The 23,400-nt window shown below is 47.0% G+C and overlaps 5 protein-coding genes across 5 annotated transcripts; 4 read left to right on the top strand and 1 right to left on the bottom strand.

Moving 5' to 3' along the window:
* Nucleotides 1-4,397: 4,397 nt before the first annotated feature.
* Nucleotides 4,398-5,729, top strand: FMAN_15391 (uncharacterized protein; the record flags this gene model as incomplete). Its single annotated transcript, XM_041824995.1, has 1 exon — nt 4,398-5,729. One exon carries the CDS (start codon nt 4,398-4,400, stop codon nt 5,727-5,729), a length of 1,332 nt encoding a protein of 443 aa, XP_041690420.1.
* Nucleotides 5,730-5,924: 195 nt separating this feature from the next.
* On the bottom strand, nt 5,925-8,796 carry FMAN_15390 (uncharacterized protein; the record flags this gene model as incomplete). The annotated part of the gene is made up of 4 exons (XM_041824994.1): nt 5,925-6,183; nt 6,276-6,955; nt 7,011-7,796; nt 7,852-8,796. 4 exons carry the CDS (start codon nt 8,794-8,796, stop codon nt 5,925-5,927), a joined length of 2,670 nt encoding a protein of 889 aa, XP_041690419.1.
* Nucleotides 8,797-10,484: 1,688 nt separating this feature from the next.
* Nucleotides 10,485-12,667, top strand: FMAN_15389 (uncharacterized protein; the record flags this gene model as incomplete). Its single annotated transcript, XM_041824993.1, has 2 exons — nt 10,485-11,433; nt 11,496-12,667. The coding sequence occupies 2 exons, from the start codon at nt 10,485-10,487 to the stop codon at nt 12,665-12,667; spliced, it is 2,121 nt and encodes a 706-aa protein (XP_041690418.1).
* A 2,121-nt stretch (nt 12,668-14,788) lies between these two features.
* FMAN_15388 (uncharacterized protein) lies at nt 14,789-16,813 on the top strand (the record flags this gene model as incomplete). Its single annotated transcript, XM_041824992.1, has 1 exon — nt 14,789-16,813. The coding sequence occupies one exon, from the start codon at nt 14,789-14,791 to the stop codon at nt 16,811-16,813; it is 2,025 nt and encodes a 674-aa protein (XP_041690417.1).
* A 3,011-nt stretch (nt 16,814-19,824) lies between these two features.
* FMAN_15387 (uncharacterized protein) lies at nt 19,825-21,833 on the top strand (the record flags this gene model as incomplete). The annotated part of the gene is made up of 4 exons (XM_041824991.1): nt 19,825-20,225; nt 20,292-20,391; nt 20,444-20,712; nt 20,768-21,833. The coding sequence occupies 4 exons, from the start codon at nt 19,825-19,827 to the stop codon at nt 21,831-21,833; spliced, it is 1,836 nt and encodes a 611-aa protein (XP_041690416.1).
* Between the last annotated feature and the right edge of the window lie 1,567 nt (nt 21,834-23,400).

Genomic DNA, 23,400 nt, shown 5'->3' with positions numbered 1-23,400 from the left:
CAGCAAACAGTGTGAATCAGACTTCCCAAAAGCTCCACGATATGCTGTTTCTTAAATTGAGGACCAGTATGCGCCTGTAGTGCACTGAATCGAGAGCTTCTGGACGCATCATGCCGCGAGGCCGTAAGAGAAAGTCGCCGGTCGAAATCTTCAGGAGATAATACACCATGAGAACGTATAGTAGCGGTCTCCATGCGGCGGTATGGATATTGATCCCGTGTTTTATCCTTGGGGTGTCTAGTCCCCATCACAACACGCAGGAAGATACAGTATGCTTGGAGTATTGCGCAGCGTTTATCATTCTCCGCTTTCAGCAACGCCACGATATGACAATGATTACAGGTAATGTCCTTCTGGAGGCGGTGAGACTGAGAAATCAAGCCCGTGGGTATTAGCAGCATATCTGGCTCTTAAGTCAACGTAACACAATAAAACGCAATGCCAATGTTGCCTACCAATCTTCCCACTACTTTGACTTTCAACCATTATATCCTAGCGCTAACAGTAAGTATCCATAACTGCAATCGACTCCGCTCATGCAAGCGCTGCTGATATTTTTGCGGCTATTAGCAGTCTGTCAAGTTTGCACAAAAGATACATATGGTCTGCGACAAAGTATTGCCCTCTCGCATTTGTTGCTGTTGTCGTTCTTGCATACGGAATATATTAACTACTTCTCAAGTTAATGGGGCTGAATTGAATGAGAAAGTGATTGTTTGCTGAAATTTATCTCCTAAATCCATGAACACTGGGCAACAAGGTATGTTTCAGCCACGTGTAGGGAATAGGAGTAGGAAAGTGGAGATTTCAGTATGTTTCCCTCGTGGCATCGGATACTGTACATGTCCTTGATATTCTATCCGAGTATTTCGCGGTCCATGTCGGCTATGCTATCTGCTGTAGTGTTGTTTGGGTCTCTCCATTTGGCCCCCACGGCTGATCTATAAATAAATTGATCGGCGGTCATGGCAGGCCAATGAAACGTGGGGATCCAAGGTCTTTGAATCCCTGAATCTCAATCCACCATCTCCAAATGGTCTCAGATGCTCATTTTCAATGCTCACTAATACGGCAACTCTTGAAATTAATTCCAGGCATAGTCTTACGACAGTGCGACTGCGCCGATAGCTTTTTGATTCATCAGGCCGTCCCCCATTTAGTGCGGAAACATGACAATTCAGGGGGTGCAATGATTTGCAGTTAATGAAGATCGTAAGAATGACAATTGGCCGTGTCTCATTCGTTGCTCTCTTCTACCCAGGGTTGCAGAATCCCAGTATTCGCCGTTTTCATTTTAAACATTCATAAGTGTGATCTTACCAGTCATCTTAAGATGGCTCAGTCCGTTTATACCCTACCCTAGACAGACCAAGGTATTTGCCAAACGTCGCGCTCCGGAAGGTGTTAGAAGTAGTAGCTACAAGGCTCCTTACCAACAAGATTAACTGGTTGCCATGGATAGAAAATTATGAAATTCCATGCATAGCACTCAATATTATTAGAGAGCCAAGGACTAGAAGCATAAGGATTGAATTGATATTTAGACCTGCTGCTACATGAGCGTCGTCCTTGACGTCTTTGATAAGCGGCTTATCATAAGCCGCTTACCAACTAACAATCATAACCAGCCACGCGCCACGCGCTTTCACTTGGATCGCAGGTTTGAAATGAAGCGATTGAAGTAACGCAAATAGGTCACCCCTCAGGACCAGCGCGAGGCTGCCAGAACCCTCTACGAAATGGGTATAACGAGATTAGTTACGGGCCGTTTGTGATCAAGCTATGTATCGACTTTAAGTGATATCTACTGTTGGGTCTAATCGACAATGGATTGCATATTATCGATAACCATGGTGATATTACTCTCACACTCAGGACCCCTGGTAGTAACACAGGAATCATCCTTCAGTCCAGCACTGTCAGGGCTTTGCAGTGCTGCCCTCAGCATAGTCGCCGTTCTTGAGGTCAGTGCCCTCGAAACAGCCTGGTGGCGCGACGATACAAGATTGTGTCTGAGGATCGTACTTGGTCCATTCATGAGTACAATCTGGAGATCATGGAGAGGCACACTTCGTTCCATAAAAGCTAAGCCTTTTAGGGCATTCTGGCTCAGCTTTGGAAATGTAGCCTTGAGACCTAACATCGAAGACAAATCCCTCTTTAAACTGGGGGTCGTTCTCGCTGGTACACGTTGGATCAACCCGAGTGTAGCCCTGGGGACACGGCGCCGGTCTTTGGCTGACGCAGTGATACCTGCCTCATACAAGGCCGTCTGTACACTTAGGGGGCCCTTTTGGTACACAACTATGGGTTACATCACAGTACTTATGTCTCTCGGGGCACTGCGGGGGTTGGATCGCAATACACTTTCAGTTGCTAATCATGCTGCCCTTAGGACAGCTTCGGGTAGTGGGCAAGGTGCAGTGCTCATCGAGATAGTTGGTACCAGGCTTGCATATGGGGATGTCAGGGTGCTTGCAGGCACCTTTATCGAGCATCGTGTTGGGAGGACACTTTGGTGATGCCTCGTGGATGGAGGCGCCTCCTTCCTGTCGTTGAACTTGAGGGCAGGTCGCCTGATTCAGAGAAACTCATTCATTGCCAAGAAGTCTGGATCCATCAGGGCAAGAAGCTCGCTCAATAAGTATGCATTCCTTGCCGCTGAATTCACTTCCCCTTGGACAGGTTGGATCACACAAGATGCACTTCCCTTTGTTGTAGCTTCCGATACTCCACTGCGGCACGGTTACTTGACAAATCTGCCATCGACGGAGTCACAGAGATCAGGGCAAGCAGGGATCTCAGAAGGATGGCGATAGTAACTTTCCTTGTGCTCGTAACCATCAGGGAACGCAGCCTTAGTGACTTCCAACGATCAAAACGTTGCGTTAAAGTCGTCAGCGCCTTCCTTGCAATAGCCCTTGGCGCTAGAGCTGCAGTGAAGCTCTGTAACATATGTGCAGGCGTCAGCAGTTCCGTCGTAGGTGTAGCCGTCCGGGCACGTGCGATCCGCCTGGTAGATACCATTCTTGAAGACTTTTTGAGAAGAATATCGCCAATAATTACAACCCATCATTGAATCTGGACCTCAACCTCAGCAGGAAAACGAGCTGCGAATCCTCGCGGATTTCCACTGTGGCGGACGAGGTCGTTATCTTGCATGCGATATCCAAAGGACTAGAGGCCGAAATTTCAGAAGTGATACGAGCGTGAGGTAATGGTAATAGAGACAGAGAGGAGATTTCAAAAGGTCACGAATTCGCTGCATGGGAATGAAGCTCGTGGAGAAAACAAGTATAGGAATGGCCTGTAAACCGCCTTCTGTCAAGCCGGGGAGTGCACTCCAGTCGAGAGGGCTTAAAGAAAGCGGAGCAGCTTGTGAATGACGAAGCGGGGACTCAGAGAGCTTGCTGAAGTGAGTTGGGGAAAGGCAGGCTGCTACGCGAGCTGCACCAAGGACGCGAGTAAAGTAGCCAAGATGGAGATCCACTAGCAACGGTACACTATATTAGTCGACCCTCTATGCTCGAGTCTGTCATCGGCGGCACACTCAGAGGTGCTTGTCAGTAACAAATCCTGTAGAGCCTGTGGATGCATCCGATATGTATTATTCTTAGTCCCCGAGTCAATGCAATCTCGCTGCACTAGTTTTCATCACGCACTCATCCCCGACTACGAGGCCCCGGAACAAAAGGGAGGATCGGCGAGTGAAATCATCATTAGGCTTTTCTCTGGTCTGATATTGATGCTGCTGTCGATCTGCAGGCGTTATGAGGAGATCATGTAGCGCCGTCTATTTGCATCCGGACTGAAGTTTTGGTGATTGAATGAAATAAGCCGAGATCTCGAGTTTGCTGACAACAACAAAGGGCAATTGTTCTGCAAAAAGCTCAAAAGCCAGCGAAATGACTCTATATTACAGCATTTACTCTGTAACAGACATATTCTCTCTATCCCAGTCGGCCGCGCTGTTCAGTACCATTGAACAAAGGCGTGCCTGAAGATAAGCGCTGTTCTTTCTTTGGTGCATTGTGTTGTTGTTGTCGCTAAAAATAAACCCAGTCAATGGAACTCGGCCTTGGCCAATTTTAGCCAAATTGTACTCTAAACATCTGCGCTTGGACATTACCGTGGCTGTGGGCTATTGCAGGTCAAAGAATGCTGTTGTTCAGCATCTGAAAGGCCATTGACGTTCAGTAAGCACTGAGACTAAAGGCGACGAATGCAAAGAATTGTAACGATACGAGTTAACTATTTAATATCTGATGAATTCCAGTGATCATACCCTCGAAAAACAACAACAATCAATCACTCTAAGTACATACTCACTTTGAACATTTAGCTCAACAAAAAGCCCTCGACAATTTCTCTTTACAAGATTTTTATCATCACCCGAAATGACTCGTAATTCGTCTCACAGGAAGTCTCGCCGCAACGCGAGGTCTGCATCCCAGTCTGCTTCCCCGTCCGCATCCCCATCTGCTTCACAGGATTCCCCGCGACCTCAGTCTTCCAAACCAACGACTCCCGGCTCTTCAGGCCCTCAATCTCCCTGGTCAAGCGGCTTCGAGGAACAAGGTGTAACTGGTCTGCCCAGTCCTCCACCCTCACAATCTCCGTCTCTTGGAACCTCGAGCCCTGCTAATGTCGCTTTATCCTCTGGAATCTCAACACCATCAATCGAGGAATATGAAACTTCTCGATCCGCGACTCCGATAGAGGATATAGATGCACATCCATCTACGACTGCTAGTCAGTCGTCGCTGAAATCTATCGAGGTTGGCCTTGTGGAGGATAAAACTCTACCCAATGACCAGAATACTGGGTACGTGGTCGAAACAATTTACCTGCGTCATTCCAAAGCCATCTGGAGTTGCTTCAAGTTCATACTTAGGCACTGGAGGGTCATTGCCTCCTTCATGTATGCTACTGCTGTTATTGCACTCTTTACCGGCATTTATTACTTCGACGAGACGAATGATTTGTTGACACAATACGATCTACCTACCCTGCCATCCCTGGACGACATTAACGCTATTTTTGGGTATGAGTATTGTGGATATTTTATTGGAATCTCTTCTCTCCTTTTTCTCGGTCTCACTGGCTGGTACAGTATCGAGTGGAGGAAGATGGCGTCAACCGAGACCCGCCGCTTTGTGACGCTTTGCTTTAGAAAGCTGAGAAGCTGTGGTTCTTGGATCCTCAGAGGAATAACATATAGCTTTCATACCTTGATCATCAGCCCCTTGATAGGTCTGTTTTGGTACCTCGTTTCTATCCCAGTGGCAGGGATGTGGTGGTTCATAGGCTTGCTCGAGAGGATCATCATCAAAGGAAACAAGATTTGTCGCCGTCGAGTCCTCGTCATCCTTATTGTACTAGGAGGAGGCATTCATTGGGTATGGGAAAGGTCTCACCCTCTCAACGCAATTGAGCAACTGGCAGCCTTTGCTGAGAGGCATCGAGATGACGACATGATTGCGTTTTGTATCTTCAAGACAAGCTACTATGTTGCTTACTACTACTTCGCCTTTGCCAAATATCTCTTCCCTGCCAAGTATGAGTACAATATCTGGAACGACCCAGTAGTCCACTATATCATACTCTCAGTTGCAGTTATTATCATCAGCACTTGGCTCATTGGAAAGGCCTTTGACTGGATTATGCAAAGCGGAATAACTACTCAGAAAGTGGAGGCAGATATACGAATGGTGGAAAAGGTCAAGTGACAAATGGATGGAGACTATTAGAAGAGGATAGAAGAAATGGAGAAGGATATAAATGGACACATAACCGTAAGCTAAGTGGCTTATCATCATGAGTAGGTTTGGGGCTTGGACGCCGGCCGTGTAAGATCCATGGCTGCAGTCGTTATCTTCATATAGTCTTGTTAGATACCAGCCTCATAGGCCGTTGTTTTGTTGCTACTCACACGGGGAGATTGTCTGCGCATCAGCATCTGGGAAGATGATCTTGTACATCTCGCGCCATCGTTGTGCCTCGCGGTCTACTTCATTTGACTCGGTCTCCGTTCTGGTTCGCTTTCTTGAGCGGAGGCGGCGTTCCTGTTCAGCGTTTATGCCCTCAACTTCTATGGATTCCCGCAATATGCAAGGTTCCACAGAACAAACGTGTTTTTCAAGACCAGCACCATCATCAAAATATGACAGACAGCGTGAGCATCTGTATCTTGGCGTACAGTGTTTTCGAAATATATGCTCCCTTATAAATCGTTATCATCCTGTCCAGCACAATCTATAAAGAAGGGTACTAACTTCAATCGGTGAAACTGGACCCAGCCTCTGGAACATGTCTGTCCATACTTGCTGGGATCACGTTTGAAGAAGGGGCAAGCTAACGGGTAGTTACTGTCCTTTGTATCGCCGCCTGCTGTGTCTTGGGTCCTCTGTGTTGCAGTTACGGGGCGATGGCTTCGATCACTGGAAGAAGTTGATGCTAAAGCCTGAGAAGTTTCACTGAAGGAAGTTGACCTAGATCCTGGCTGAAAAAGTGATAATGAATCACGGCTGCCGTCAGTGGTGCTTCTCCGGCCTACATGATGAGTCTTGGCCTTTCTGTTTGATGGAAGTGGAGTCTGATCCCATATCCTATAAGTCGGTCGCGGAGGCGAGTTGGACTTTATACCGGTTTCTAGGCCAGCAACAGTGCTTGATTGCTTCTTATTCTCACGACTCATTGGGTACCCATCCTCCGACCCAGTGAAGAGCCTGGTATTGATAGGGTGATTCAGAGGATTTGCTCCATATAGGTATGTTGCATCTGACCCGGATCGATTGTAGAACCGAACCAGGCTTTGCTTAACCTCGGCTGCTGTGGCTCTGCGGACCGGAACTTCACCATCTGTCTCAACAACTAGCATGCTGTCTTTGATTAGATCGAGAAAATCGTGGAAAAATGGCGAACAAGCCCAATGTTGATGAAGTGATGCCACCCACTGTCAGATGTCAGGATAGAACGGGAAGCGGTAACAGTTTCAAGTCAATACTCACATGGACTACCTCAGGCTTAACCTTGCTGCATATGTTGCCTGTTTCTGGAGCCCCGGTCAGCTCGAAATAAGCATCGTCAGCCTCGAGGTTGTTTCGCTTGTATTCTCTCAACGCGGAGAATTCCATGACGCCTTCCCAACCCATGAAGTACCATGTAAGGAACTCAAGATACACACATCCCAACGCCCATATATCGTATGATCTCGACAAGAGTCCGTCAGGCATGTCAAATTCTGGAGCGCGATAGGTCGGAGAATTCCCCATTCTAACAGGTGAAATATTAGACCGGGATCTTTTGTTATGGAAGCGCGTAAGTCCAAAATCAGCAATCTCCAAGACTCCGATGTCAGTGTTGGGCCCGTTCCTGAACCAAAGGATGTTCTCTGGCTTAATATCCCCATGTCTGCCATAAGATTGTGACGACTGTGATTGCCTGTGGCTTGGCTGCAAGGCAGCTTCGTAGGCATAGTCGTCACTCTGGTCGGGTGGAGGCTCATGGATGATGCTCAACCCCTCAGCCATGCCTTTGCACTGTTTGGCTACCCAAAGCCCATAACGGCGATCAATGGATGGGCTGGGGAACATGGCCCAGTATCGCCGCAGGTTTGCGTTCGCCCACGGAAAGAGAAGATGATAGCTGTTCTTGTATTCAAATGTAGCCAGAAGTGGAACTATATGCTTCTGGCCACTTAGTCGCTTGAGGGCATCTACCTCTCTTGAGAACATTTCGCGACTGCGAGAGTGGAGGCGCTTCACCGCAAAGGCAGAGTCAGAGTCATGAGCTTCCTGCGGGACAATAGTTAGCAAATGTCGGTCAATGCAATAGAAGCCTTTTACGTACGGCGATGTGATGAAAGTTGTGGTGCGCTGGGTGGATCTTGACTTTGAAGATGGATCCGTGGCCTCCTTGGAAATCCTCATCATCCTCCATGTCGACGTCACGAGAAGAGTCCTCTATGAAAGGGAGGATAGTTTGGTCTGCGAGGAAACATGTGCGGACAGCCCGTTTGTTTTCCCACGAGAAAAAAGGCGACATCATCATCCACTGACACCCTTCAAACGAGTCTATCAAGAAGGGCGACCACTTGTCAAGACCTTCCAAAGGCCTATTTGGCTGGAACTTCCGTCTCAGTTCATATCGACCCTTGTGTTCCCCGCGAACCTTGACAAGAGGCAGGTCAAGGTCTGTGATGTTATTCTCCATAAAGGCGAAGACCTCTTGTGGTTGCTGAATTATTGTTAATATCGCGAAGATGCGTCGAAAGGATGGTTCCCTGTGATTTCGCTGAGATCTTGGGCAGATCATTTTTGCATGAAATTGTGCATCATCATGCGATAAATTCGGCATGCATTCTCTGAGTGCAACGGATACAGAATCTTCGATGACTATTTCATTCAATTTGTCAAGAGGAAGAAATCCTTTGGACTCTTTGTGGGCATGCTGGCATATGGCACCTCTCAATTGTTGTTCAAGTGACTCGATTTCTGGTACCATCAACAAAGGTCCTGATGCTTCGATTGGAAAGTGAGAACCATCAGCAGCTTCTGGCTGCTCGGTGTTGTCGATAGTCAGGTCTAGAGACCATATTGGGTCATTGAGGCCCAGCTCATGACTGACAGACTCATCCAGTAAGCCTGTTGACCCCAAATACGACGTCTCACCAAGGGGTAAGGGAGTATTTGGTCGGCTCGGTAAGATGAAATTGAAAGAGGGGATAGCTAGAGACCTGCTACCATTGCTGTCATCTTCAGGATCAGATGATAGAAGACTTATTAGGGGTTCCATTCTGTCCTGAATTGTGGTGCGATAGGCAAAAGAACAAGTTGGCATTGAGACAACTCTGCCTCCAGTTTTATGCCTGATATAGCCAATTAATACGGCCACGCGTATTGCAATAATGTTTTTGCGCAACCGCGTAATACGCAAGCCACTATCTACTCCAAATAATCTGGCCCGAAAACAAGGCAACTGGTTCGCCATATAGGCCGCACAAGATAACATCATCTTACCCCGCTTTGATGCCTGTAGCCTTGCCGAGAATTAGTGTTCTTGAACCTACCATCTAACGCCTGCTTGTACGGGCTTTTCGAGGGGTGATCTTTTGCCAAAGCCAGTTTGACAGTAAGCTGATCACACCACTTGACATCAACCCCTGGAACTATATCTAGGACTGTTCGCTCAAGTAAACCCCATTTCTAAAGTACAACTATTGGTTGCGCGACTGTATCAGGCATGGATGAAAAGGAACTTGGCTGCATATTTTCAATCCCCGCAAACAACAAGATGAGTCGACCCAACTCTCTGCCGTGCATGCATAGACCTGGCGGTGAGACGATCCATAGTTGCCTGATTGGAGCTAAATTGTCTCTTCCCTCAGTATGCAGGTACGAATTAGCCACAGGGTCTTGCTTGTACAACAAAAAAGGGTCGCAACCTTGATCATGGCTTCTGAATACAAAGCGCTAGGGAGCATATGTAAGTTGGTGAGGACAATCACTCTATCTTTCCCGCTTGGGAATAGCATAAAATGAGAGACTATGGGCTGACGCATCAGGTGCCCATTGGTGCTCCAGGAAAGATTCCTCTTCTCTCTTGCGTGTTGTTGATGTCCAGTCACATTTCACGACATGGTCTCCCCAATGTTGATTACGGGATCCTTCTGTGACGAGGTATTATTTTGCATGTGGCTTGCAGAAACCTGCATGCACAGCTCAATAGTGCGCCAACCCAGTCCAGCTGAACCAACGCACTAACAGAAAGAGTCTGTAAGAGACGGAGAGTCAGCCCGAGGTCCCCATCCCTTTTTCGTCTTTCTCCATCACCAGCAAGCTTCTTATGGCATTTACTCACCCTCAGAAAAATATAAGAAGTGAGGTACAGAGGCGCTATTCTCGGCTACAACTGTAACCTGATCATTGTCCACAACTGCCAAAGCCCTCTCTCTCGGCATCAATTTATAGAACACGTTTAACCGCCCGAGGGCCGACCTGGTACGAGTCATCGGCGACGACGTTGTAACACAAGATCATGCCCATTCATTCAAGATTCGCTAACTATACGATAAGGATTTCGAATACGACGGTTCTCGATTATCTGACTTTGCGAAAAAGTTCATTGACACTGATTGTAAAGCCACTAGGTTCGCACCATATCTCCAGTCGTGGCTTTTCTTCGGCCTCATGAAGGAAATATTCGGGCACATCTGTGGCATCGAATTCGACTGACGGGACTTTATCCAAGCCGAGGAGGGCCGTGACTACGCCGTGGTAACTACCCTGAAGCTTGAAATGCTCATATATCTTTGGCTTGCTCGCGAGGCCGATGAACCAGCCGCCGAGAAGTTTGAGCGCCTGGATCAGATTGTGCGCGTACTAGTGATAGCCGATGACGTCGTGTCTAAAACGAGACACTTGCCTTGACCTATTACTGCCGAGACGAATCTGGACGACCCTGGGGCACCTGGATACCCTACCATGGCGGCAGTACTTCTTTCTATTAAAATTCTGGGAATGACTCTTTGCGAAGCACTACCGACGGTATATAGCAATTTCGTTCCCATTGTTGGCGCTGATAGCGAACCACTATTTCGCGTTGACAAAGCAAGCACCCACGAAAGACTCCTTAACAAGGTAGAGTTCTCAAGCTCCTATGATAGCGACCCGATTATCTCCCAACTCCTGGAGAGGGCCGGCTACTGCCCATATCAAGTGGAAACCTGTGATAGGGAATACCTATCACAGGGTAACTTGGGTCTTCGTTGGTACCTCACCTTTCTCGATCGTCGAGGTATTCCCGGAGACCACTCACAGTGTACTACGGAGAAGTGTGTCGGGTATCAGGTGGACGAGTCAACGTACGAGACGAGGCACCTTTTTGACCGGGATTGCGACAGCGAACTGATCTCGCTAAGCCACGGTTTCGCAGTTAACCTGGTTCTCTCCTGTGTCCGGCGAGGCGGTACTCCCTTGATCCGGATCGACTGGCCTTTTTTTCGTATCTTCCAGACGGGCGTGGATGAAGGTCCCACGCCCCCATATGTCGCTATATCCCACGTTTGGTCTGAGGGGATGGGGAATCCAAGGGAGAATGCACTCCCCAGATGCCAGCTGAGTTACTTGCAGCTTTCGGCAAGCAAGTCGTGCCCCGACATTGACAACGTTCACTTTTGGATCGACACACTCTGCATACCAGTTGGCCACGAGCAGGAACGGAAGCAGGAAATCAAGAAAATGGCTAGCATCTACTCGGGCGCCGAGAAGGTCGTGGTTCTCGACAAGTCGCTTATGAACACGATGAGCAATACTCAACGCGAGGAGGTCCTGATACGAATTTGGAGGTCACCTTGGGCGTCTAGACTATGGACTCTACAGGAGGTCGCCTCTCAAAGTCTCTCTGCTTCTGCTTTGCCGACGAATTCTACGAGTTGAAGCACGTCGGCCTAGAGATGAAAATGTTCTGGCATAAAGCTCTGTACTATCATACAGACATCCCTACGTGGATGGACAGGTATGAGAAGTTGCGAGATCCAGCGTGCTATAGAATGATAGAGCTTGGCGCCAAACTCGAAGATGCTGAGAGTATAGAGACTTGGGAGAAGATTCGAAAATTACCGTCTCTTCCGCTCGCGGGTGACCGTAGTCCAAATAAGTATCTGCGAGCTCTACACGGTTTATGGCAGACGTTGACCCTAGGACGGAGCCTTGACAATCCAGTGAGTGCGTCGGAGACGCCCATCGCTCATGCGGGCGAGGCTCCGCCAAGTTCGTTCGTCTCGAGAGTCGACCAATACAACAAATCTCGCTTCTTCCGAATGACTGCGAATGCTTCACTGAATTCATTTGGAAGTCTGCCTCCTTCCCATCGCTGCAGCAACAATTTTACTCCAGCTGAATTATTTCGGATAATGTTTACCAGCCTTACAACGCGAAACCTTACACGGTTGGAGGACGAGGCTGTCTGTCTGGCAACCACTCTTGGCACGGATATCGACGCCATTTTAAGAGAGAGCTCTCCCGAAGAGCGGATACGCATACTCCTCACCTCCATCGGCACTCTGCCCTTGAGCATCCTGTTTATCCAGAGCGAAAGACTGCGCCGCGACAATTGCAGATGGATTCCCCGAACACTGCTTCGCAGAGGCGCCAAAGTTGCTGAAGGTTCCTGCCATTGTCAGCCGGATGGCCGACTGATGTATCAGGGCCGAGCACTCATCAGCACGCGGCCATTCGCCATAAATAAGACCGGAAGCTATTTCACCATTGCAGTTGCAAATGGCAAACAGTACTTTATCGGTATCCAACCCCAGCCTGGGCCTGACATCGAAGACGGAGAGAAGACTTATCTCATCATTCCTAGCAGGCCAGCGCTAGCTAGGGATCATATACCTCAAGAAGTAGCTATCCTCAGTCTGTCGTCAGATCAAGGGGTACCAAGTTCTCATTCAGAATTGTCAGAGATCGAAACGATATATGAGTTCACAGCATGGTTGTTTGACTTAGCCCTGCCAGGCGCTAAAGTTCTGGTTGCTGGTGGGCAAGCTGGCCAATATCAAATCTGGCTACCTCCCAAGGAGCACCGATGGCAGCTAGATGCAGAAGCAGTTGATATCATCCCGTGCAATCTACTTACTGATGAGAGTAAGATACTTATAGGGTAAGTATTCTAAGAGAATAGAGACATATATTAAGAGGCATTCTAAGAAGCAGCTGGTACTCCTGCCCGCATATGAAGTTCATGCCAGAAAAGCAGAGGATTATTAGTTAACTCGCTATTGTTTCCTTATAGATTGGCTTTTGTTGCCTGTTTTTGTCGCCAACAGCGGCAACGACATGTCAGTCATGAGTCGTTAGGTCTAAGAAAACCCAGAGTAGTGGTGAAGCTTATCAAGACTACGGGCTGGTTTCCACTGCCCACTGGTCCGAGATGGGGATTTCCAGTGCCAGGCAGTGGATGTGACTGCGGTGAAATGATCGGTTGATAGTAATGGTCAGCATGAAAGCTTTTGGGTAGAAGCTTATATTAGGCAAAAAATACCGTGTTTTTATATATTACCTGTATTTGCAGCCTGAAGGTCAACCTTATAGGTTGCATTCATCCCCATAGATCGGTTGATAGTAGGCACAGGTTCATCTTCCCTGACCTCGATGTCTGGAGCCGAGAGCCAAGGTTTGTACTGCTTATCAACAACAATGATACCAATATATAAAGCCAACGAACAAAGCAGCACGATATATGAAGGGCAGAAGATCAGCATCGCCTCGTCTTCCATTCTTTTCTCGAGCATAAGAATCATCATGCTTGCTCACCACCAGTCTCATTCTATGCTCTACAGTAACCTCGTTGAACCTCACTCAGATGTTTGACTTCGCTACTCTGTATCACATTTCGAAAGTTCTTCCACATTTAAATAATGCGCGCCGATTATGACTTTTCTTCATGCTATGAGAAGGCGCTTCGTAATGCTCCAGATGCCGTCGGAATATTATACGAAGACCCGAAGCTTTACACATGTCAATAAAGAAGCCAGCTACAAGGAAGAACGACGACAAAGTGTTCAAAGTAGACACGGAAAGGCCCCAAAATGATGCACAATGCATGGTTATTCCTTGGGTGACAGCCACTTGCAGATAGGAGGCCTCAATATTGGAAGTGGTACAGTTAAGATAAGTAGCCGCACTAATCAGGTTACTTCTTGTGGTTACACAGCCTGCATTTTTTACATCTAACTGCAGTATAGAATAACTTGCCAGCTGAAAACATATGTGCTAAGCCGGAAAGGATTAATACTGCAGATGGGTTATTACCCCGCGACTACGTCTTGCTGAAGAACAGCTGTGCTAAAGAAGGCTTGAAAAGCTAAACCCTATTGCACAAGATAGTGATATAAGATACACAATATCTTACTCGATCCACACTTCTCAGTCATAAAATAAGTAGAAACGGGCTAGAAATATAACCGAACGGTTAATATCCACGGAAAAGGTTACGAATTTACGCCTTGATGAGTTGTCATTGTTTTCTGTCACAAAGCAAATACAGCCAAGACGCGGCTCGTAATCGAACCATTCACCGAGCAGTGTCTCTATTTGGTGGGATGGGCGAGGCCTCCTACCCTGGGCAGTATCCCCACAGACAGTATCAACTCCTCAATCCTACATATGCCATTGGATGCTGTCCGTACCATATGCTCTGCCGGGCTCTATGGTTTGAGGAAATACAGCAGACGGGCTTCGGGAGATGATCAGCGATTCTATTGTAAGCCATCGTCTTATTGGTCCTCACCCCGAGGGTGTTTTCGTCCAGCGGACAAGTGGTGGGGGGACGCTGATCATGCAAGACTAGACATAAAATACCGCGAACCTCCCTTCAAATGCAATGCCCAATAAGTCATTCATACCCCAAGGGTCAGGTGCAGTACATTTCTTCTGCTATTTTAGTAAGCGGCTAATTTTCGATTTTATGTTAGAGTCTTTCTTTCGTTTCTCTGATAAATTGAATCTACCGCTTTGATTTCCAAAACACTCTTTTTTCCTTCACAATGCCGAGGCAATGGACATTACTCGCAAGTCAAACACAGGCTCTACATGGCGTTGGCCGAAGAGGGTCTTACCCGTTGCTACGACCATTCTCTAGGCCACCATTCCCGCAAACCTCATCGATGAATGCACGCTTCAAAAACATACCTCCACAGATAATGAATGGATTGACCCACGCGCGCCAATTCTCCCACGATAGACGATTTACTGCTCTGCGTTCCAGAGTCCCGCGGGTCACCAAAATGAGACTGGTTGTGGCTTTTATTGCTTTCTCATTACTAGTTCCATACGTGTATGAGCCACTCAGAGATCAAGGTATAATCGCGGACATTGTCGACTCTACCATTTTCCGTATAATACCACCGAAGCTAGTTAAGCCTCCAGATGATGCCAATGACACGATCTACAAGCCAATGACCCGGGAGAAGGAGATCCGACTTCTTATACTTGAGCCAGGGGCTCCTGGCGAAGAACTTAAGTGTCGTCTTATTCATGCTGAACTTTCCTGGAACACCAGGTACGAAGCTCTGTCGTATCACTGGGGGGATGGAACTGTTACTTGCCCCATAAACTGCTCAGGACATACTGAGGTCATTTATATCAACCTTCATGATGCCTTATCCGACTTGCGCCTTCCAGACCGCGAGCGCGTTCTTTGGACGGACCGGCTCTGTATCAATCAATCTGATGATAAGGAGACAACATCTCAGATGAAGCTTATGGGCGAGATCTACTCTCAAGCCTCACAAGTGCTCATATACCTTGGCAAAATGGACCCCTCTGTCGAAGGCGCCGTAGAAGCCATCCATCGGGCCGATTTGGAATGGAGAAGTTTGGCATCGAAGAATCCTCTCCGGCCCTTTTACTTTTTATGGTGCATGTTGACAAAAGATGAAATCAACTGGACTCCAATCATCAACCTACTCCGCCGTCCTTGGTTTCAGCGCACTTGGGTCTTCCAAGAGGCCGTGCTGGCGAAGCGCGGGCAAGTCATCATTGAGAAGCAGTCCATTCCGTGGCCGGTATTTGAGAGGTCGGTGGAGTGGATGGCCGGGCACAAGAAAGTCTTTAAGGATATTCCCGCCTATCAGTCGCTGGACACCACTATTTCGGGTATATCGCTGATATCTTCAGCAAGATCAGTCCTTCACCACAAGTGGAAGGTCTTTTCCCCACGATCGTGGTTCTACCATGAACCGCAAGACAGCTTGAAGCTTCTTGACTTGATCCTCGACAGCCGTTCATTTTTGGTCACAAGATCTGAGGACAAGATTTTCGGCATGCTTGGTGTGACGACCCAGGACATAAGAAGCAACTATCTTAGAAAGGATTCAACCCTCTCACCTGGAGATGTATTCCGTAATTTTGTTCTCTGGGATATTTTAGAGAACGATGGCCTCCGAGCTCTTGGCAGCAGCTCAGATAAAGCTGATAGTCAGTACTCTTCGCCTTCTTGGGTGCCGGACTTTGAACGGCTTGATCCTCAAAGCAGCCTCACCGGAACCAAAAACCAGGTAAAATTCAACGCAAGTGCAAGTCTGTCTAAGCAGGTATGGACATCCGACGATAAGACTGTTCTCCACGTGAAGGGCAAAATCGTCGACACGCTCCACACAATCGGAAACGAGTCACCTGCCACACCAGACACTTTTGCCGGCGAAAATGCCCATGTCTATAACTTCGAACCAATGAGCCATCTGGGTATCAACAAGCACATGATCGAAGAGGCGAAGAACATCTGGTTGGCGGCGACAGAAAGATTGGCCCATTGCCGTGACCCCTTTATAACCCATGTGGTCAAGCGTACATTTCCCAGAACACCAGTTGGGAAGATTAGCTGGGCACCTTTCTTGCGGACTCTGGTCTGTAATCGGACTCTGGATGGAAAACAGGCCCTTCGAGATTTCATCCTCGACGATGTTGCATCATTTGTCCGTCAAACTCTTGAAGTAGATGTTGTCCCAGAGTATCTTTTGCAAAGGGATCGGTCGAAGGGAATCAAAGGCCTTGAAGCCTTTACCAGCCTAACAGCGTCACGCCGCTTTGCTGCAACCGATATTGGGTTAGTAGGCTATGTCCCAATGAGGGCTCAGAAGGGAGACTTGGTATGTATCTTTTATGGGTCTGAAGTGCCCTTTGTGGTAAGAAAAGAAGCTGAGGGCAAATACTCACTTGTGGGTGAGTGCTATATCCATGGTATTATGGAAGGGGAAGCCATAAGGTTTGAAACTCCTAGGCATAAGGAGGAAGTGTTTTCTTTAGCTTAGATAGTCTGATTCAGAAGTTACCTCTATTTCATACAGTCTCAATCTCGCGCCTGTCAACTCTATAGTTAGACGAGAACTAATAGTAATGACTAACATTTCGACTTTTTAACTGCTTCGGGTCTGCAAAACATTATCATATTGCGCCTCCTGAGATACATATAGCTCCTTGGTAGTGGTAGAACAATCTTTATATTGTAACCTTAGTGGGCCTGAACTTTTAGGTAAGCAACTGTCTTATAGATCGACTTGAGTCTGTCAGCGGGCTATTACCAGCCTTCAAGACGTAATTCACTGATACGAAGTACTTTTTTTGCTTTCTCTGCTCCACCATCTCTCTGTTTTTATCCCCCAGATTCTGTGTTCCGGGCATTGAATTTATATAGAATAAGTGTCTTACACTACCTCCCAGAAGAACTTAAAACCCCAACCTTTTTGCATATATAGGACGGTCATTGATGTTTAATTAACTACTATATAATACCGAACCCTGATTTCCGGCAGAGCCCATAGCAGGTTTTGGATCTTCCGGATATCGGGATTCCAGAACGGAATTTACAGAAATCATATCAGTAATGGTCTCCGGAGCCCAGAGATACAGGCAATCATTGCCGAAGTCCGGAATACCGATTTTGAACCGCCAAGCGCGGAGTACCCAGCAGGAATTGCCGGGCTCTCATTCCCAGATCGTGGGGTTCCACATAGTCGTCCCTAAGGTCGGAGTCTAACGCGGCGCATTTCCGGCATTGATATCTCCAGATACCGAAATCAAAGATTTGTTACTTTGCTATTGCTATGGCGATAGACAAGCGGGCTCCGCGAGGAAGGTGGCGTTGAGAAAGGCATCACGACCTGACGGCAGCCGATTTAGCTGCTGTGGAACCAAACGGTTGTGTTCTTGTGAAAATGGAATTACTGCCAACCTAGCTTCAGAAATCGGCTAATACCAATCTTGGAGCTACCAAAAGTCAATCACCCGACGTCAAACCGTCCGAGGGGCGGGCCTTCTGCCTTCAACAGGAACTCACAGAAGCGACCATCACTCATATAAAACGGGCCATAATCCGACCGGGACATCTGCGAGTCACAGCTCGGTAAAGCTTTCTGCCGTGAAGGCCCTTCCCCCCAATCGTAGGGAATTCGCCACTTTAGACAAATGTTCCAATGCACGGAATTTGTATTCCGGAAATCCGGACTCTCCACCAAGGAAATCAGACCAGACCAAGTTGCTCAATACTTCAGCGCCGATTTTGGTGCTTCATGCTGTGAAGACACAGAACATAAATATCCTTCACTGATTAAAGATGTTGAGCTTGTCGATGACCTGAGTGAGAACCAACTACCCGGAACCAGCATCTTTTACGTCGTGGGGGGGAATATCTCTGTAAGATAATTGCTCAGTAAGTAAAGACAAGACTTAAATAGCCTTCGATATCACCAGCACGTAGTTTGCACGTCATTCTAAAAGAGTTTAGCATTAAAACCGGCTAAGGCATCACCTGAATTGTCTTCACAATGCTTTCTAGGCGGCATGTCAAACATTTTTAAGCTGCATGGACAATTCATTCCAATGGTGCTCACCTAAACACTCAAATTTCTTTAAAGCCGAGCAGCCAGTAGCGAATTGAATGGCCAACTCATTAACCTATGCTGCTCCTGTAGTGGCCTTGACATCGCATCAAAGCACGCATAAGAGTAAGGTGAAGTGTAGTCAAAGTTGCCTGTGATTGTGGCCCGTGCACGCTTATCGTTCCATCTTATCACTCTTATCTTATCTTATCGCTCTTGGATCATTTCATCTTAGCCAATTCAACGTCTTTTAAGAGACGAAGCTGGGACGACCTCTTTGGGCGAAGGGAATGACGTCATAGTCTATTGCATTGTAAATAGATTTGTTGACTTTCAGCCCTCATCGATTATTCGGTCAGCTCACTTGGTTTGTCTGTGAACCGCGATGATTGTGAGCGCATTTTGAAGATCAAAACCGCCTGGTTAAAGGAATTGTCATATCATAGCTCTGGGGTACGTTTATATGTTTGAGTGAGTCAGACCTTTGAAGAAGGCTCTGAATAGATATAGAACACAGTATGCAGGTGACTGCTAGAAGCCTCTGTAAAATATTTGTCAATGTCGGATATAGCGTAGCTATATGCAAATTAGCTCAATCTGCTACTCTCAGATGTGTGCTCAAAAGTCAGCTTCACCCAATGTGGAGACGACTGTTGGAAGCCGAACTACGGGCTTCCGTGGCTGGAATATCTTGGAGCTTAAAGTTGGAAGATCGTGCGGCCTTGTTAAGACGGTCTATTGAATATTGGCCAAATCACACCTTTAGTAGTACTGAGGGAGAGACGCCACTCGCGGTTCTCGAAGAAAGAACCGATGTGCAGCAGTGACTGTTTTTGAAACATGACTATTGGTTGTGCAGCCGCATTAGGCATAGATGAAAGGGGGCTTGGCTGCATAATTTCTACCCCTATGGGAAACAGACAACAAATTGCGGCAACCCGGCCCTCTGCAGTGATCCTTGAAATTTGATGTGTAGGACGCGTAGGACGGGATAATGATTCCATTTACGCAGAAAACAGAGAAAGAAAAAAAACCATTCAAGCCGAAATTTTGCGCCAAGAGCGGCTACCCCCGCAAAGATTGACTGATACTGCAATATTCCCTTTTCGTTTACGATACAGCGCCAGAAACGCACATTGGCCATACACACAGATTTTAGCAGCCAACCATATTGTGACACATAAGGAGAGGCCACTTCTGTCTGCTACATGCTTACGCATAATCATATAAGCCCAAATGATAGCAAATTGCAACACACCATTACAGAAAAGCGCACTGCAACCGGGCGGGAGGCAATACAAGTGTGAATAGCATAAGTGCTTATATCACCCTCCTTATACTCAGGGCCCTGACTCTGATGAAATAAATTGACAGGATTCTATCTTGGCTTCGTTCAAGAATCTCAACACTTTTACGTGCAATAAGAACATTATTAGACGCACAAGATGTCATTTGGTGTCGGCGTCGGAGATGTTGTTGTCACCGGCAAAGGCATTTGGAAAGTCAGCACTCTTCTCCATGGGGAGGCAGTTGATGAGTTTGGGCGTTTTGAAAGAGTACACCGCGACCTCGAGAAGCTGAGTAGGTTTATTGCATCTTCCTCCTACGACCCACAACATAAGAAGCTGTTTCGACGAGAATCTAGGGAAATCAACCGACTACTGATTGAGTTTCATAAGAAGATCAGAAAACTCCGCCCTTTCCTAGGCCGACATCGCGAGACGAATATACGAGGCTGTCTTCAAAAGATCAAGTGGCCTTTCCACTCAAAGAAGCTCGAACAAATTCGACAGGACCTTTTGTCTCAATTGAATTATATTACCATGAAGCAGCAATTATTTCCAAAGTTAGTTATGTTCCAAATATTATTTGATTAGTATTCCAGAGCCTTACTCATTAGTTCTGCTAGCAGGCCTTTCATGGAAAATTTCTTTATGAGGAACAGTTTTGATCTTGAGGACCCATTCGGCGTCTTTCACAGGTTTGACTTCTTTTCTGCCAGCTCCTGGGAGGTATGTACTACATCATGTCTTCTATCGGCCTATTAATGGCTCTTCCTTCTAGGCACTACATCAAATCCTTCTGCAAATGTTTCCTCCGGGCCATCATGGACACGAGATTATCCAGAACCACCGCTATCTTTTGCACAGAAGTCAGTCTTTTTCAGAGATTCTGTGCAATAGCCCCGGCATCAGGCCCATTCAAGATGTTATCAAGTGTCGAGAGCTCGTATTAATGAGTGCGATCTTTCCGAAATTGGGAAGTCACGACACAGAGTGTCCTGCATGTCGTCGCAAGAGAGTCGCAAATTTTCATGGTCAAGCCTTAGAATGGTACGTTAAGACAGTGCCTATACGTCAAGAACTGACAAATCTGATGTGCTGCTAGTGCCAACAGGAGGTGTGGATTATGGCTTCGCTTTCATGATTCATATAACGGCCAGCCCGATCCGCTCACTCAAATTGCTCTTAACAACATAAAGTCAAGTGGGAGGGCGGCATTCACGTTTCGTTTCTTAGGTCCAGCAGACCAAGCGAAAACCATTAGGGAACTGATCCTTGACAGAATTACACAAATTGGCCCCGTTCCGCAGAGTCAATCAAGGGCAAGAACACCCAAGATAAGACACTTTCGCAGAGTGACACTTTGCACTTCACAATGGCCTGAGTTCTCTCACAACAGGACAAGGGAGGTGGCCAAGAACCGGCTGAGAAGAACTACACAAGGTCTTCAACGCACGAAGCAAGTTCTAGCCTCCGAAGATCTTCCATTTGCAAAGGCCGCGGCATTGGTCAACACCCGTTTCTGGCACGGTCGAAGGGATCAAGCTTTATCAAGATTTGTTACTTCAGCGCTTCAAGCGTTGACTAATAGCGTGCCTCTTGCTGTTTGGTCGCAGGATGATACACGACTTCTGGATGACGTTGGCTCTGGACTGGAAGCTGGCACATTTAGCTTTGTTACGGAATACTTAGAAGCCAGGTGCTTTCTTTGGATTTTTTGGGAGGTGTTGCAGCTCGAAGCGAAAGTTCTTTCCTCCTGCGCAAAGCTGCTAGATACCTGGACTTGCCCAGACAACTTTACAAGGCAGAAAACACCTCTGGCTGACAAGATCTTCAGTTTCCCGCATATAGCTCTTCTGGTCCCTTGGAGACTTACATTTGATCTGGTTGACGACATCGTGGAGTGGCTTGGTGAAAGACGACCACTATACCTCCCTGCCGCCATTCAACAATTGATCATGAGATCCGGAACCATATCGCTCCAATATTACCTCCACGGCGAGCTATCCAACTATACTCCAATCTACCGAAGTGAGCACGAACGGCTCATACTAATGGATCGACTGTGTCTAGATTGGATGGAAGAAGCACTACAGTCAGGAGGAGAGACTATTAGCCAAGACCTCACTAGGGTGCAACTTCAGTCTTTAATGGAAGGAGGCTATATCTAAAAAGTGTACACAGATATTGAACCTTTCTCCATCGGCAAAGCCAATTTGTGGGCATACTCGGGCTTCCCGATATGTTTGATGGGGTACAACACGCAGGACAGAATGGGCGAGAGAATGATGTATCGAATATATGTAAGGCGAATTCTGCGTAAAATCTTTTGACCGCTCCATCTATACCTCTAATATTTAAGCATTTAATGGTTAATTTGAAGTACAACCTTTTTGAACCTATCGCATAACATCTGGTTAATAGGTATCATCACGGCTCCGTGGAGGACCGAGATACAGGCGAAAGGTTTGGCTGCCAGTAGACGAGGGAGAACACACCTGATTACTGCAACGCATAAGACTGTGGCCGTCACTATCACGTCCAGGATCGCGCCTTGGTAGCTTAGATGATCCCTCGAGTACTCCCATTCATTCAAAAGGCTCCCCCCCAGTCATTCACGCTGATATCCAGAGCTCAGAGGTAGGCGAGCTTTATATCTTCCTCTGTGATCGAAAGTAGCCAAAGCAATCAAAATGCTTCACATATATCCACCAGGCTGACTTTCCGGTTCATGTACATAAAGGAAGAGCTGAAGGAAAGTGAACAGGCCCCACATACTTGGTGAGCTCCTCCTCTTCCCTGGTGGCATCGGCGCGGAAATTGGAGTCCAAACATCCGAGTCTGTTCTTAAAACCCTGGAGATCAGGCTTTGTCTCCTTACAGCTGGCAAGTCAATCATTGCAAAAGGCGGGCTCATCAGAAGCTGCTGGGCTGGTAGTGCACATAACCTCAGGAGATGGACAATCATGAGGACGAGATGACAATAGCGCTAATTTCGCACAGTATTCTTGACAAGCCGCCAATGGGGCTTCAACAAGGGTTTTCAATCGGAACCAAAAGCGGCAGTGAATTGACGCAGTTTTCTCTTTCCCCAGAAAAGAAAATATTTCAAGGTCCATGGTCCCTGAGCTTCGGAAGCTGGCTAAGGGCACCGAAGCGACGGTACAATTGTGAGGGCAATGACTTCCAAAACAAGCCATCATCTCGCAATTATCTTCCATTTTAGAAATTCTTTCCTATCTATACCTTATACTAATTAAGCTCTATTCAAAGCTATAGTCATTTTGGCTAAGTTTCGATTTCTAGAAGCTATTTAGAATTATATTATAATTTAAGATAAAAATTAGAGTGTTGCAGTTACTTATCTGGTGACTTGCCTATTATATATATTTATTATTAATTTTAATAATTAGCTATAATGCCTTCCTTGATTGGCGTTGAGTTAATTTCTACCCTGCTTGGCGACATGTTCAGATAATAGCGAGAACGTTTGCAGAAAGCCTGGTTTTGTGGCCAGGTAATTAGGATAGATTGGAATAGCCTGGATAAGATTATGAGACGGAAGATCTTGCCGGACTCGGCAGGGCGTACTCTTCGCCCGTAGGTCGGCTTCAGAGAGTAATTAGTTTGCAGTATTCGGGCGCAACATTGGGACCATGCTGTATGCGGTTTGAATGGTTCTTCAAGAATCCCTTTTTTTCTGGTATGTTTTTTGTACACGGGGAGATACGGGAAAAA

Source organism: Fusarium mangiferae (genome assembly GCF_900044065.1).
Source record: "Fusarium mangiferae strain MRC7560 genome assembly, contig: FMAN_scaffold019, whole genome shotgun sequence".
NCBI lineage: Eukaryota > Fungi > Ascomycota > Sordariomycetes > Hypocreales > Nectriaceae > Fusarium > Fusarium mangiferae.
Note: the sequence above shows the minus strand (reverse complement) of the source record. Positions and strands in the feature narration are given on the sequence as shown.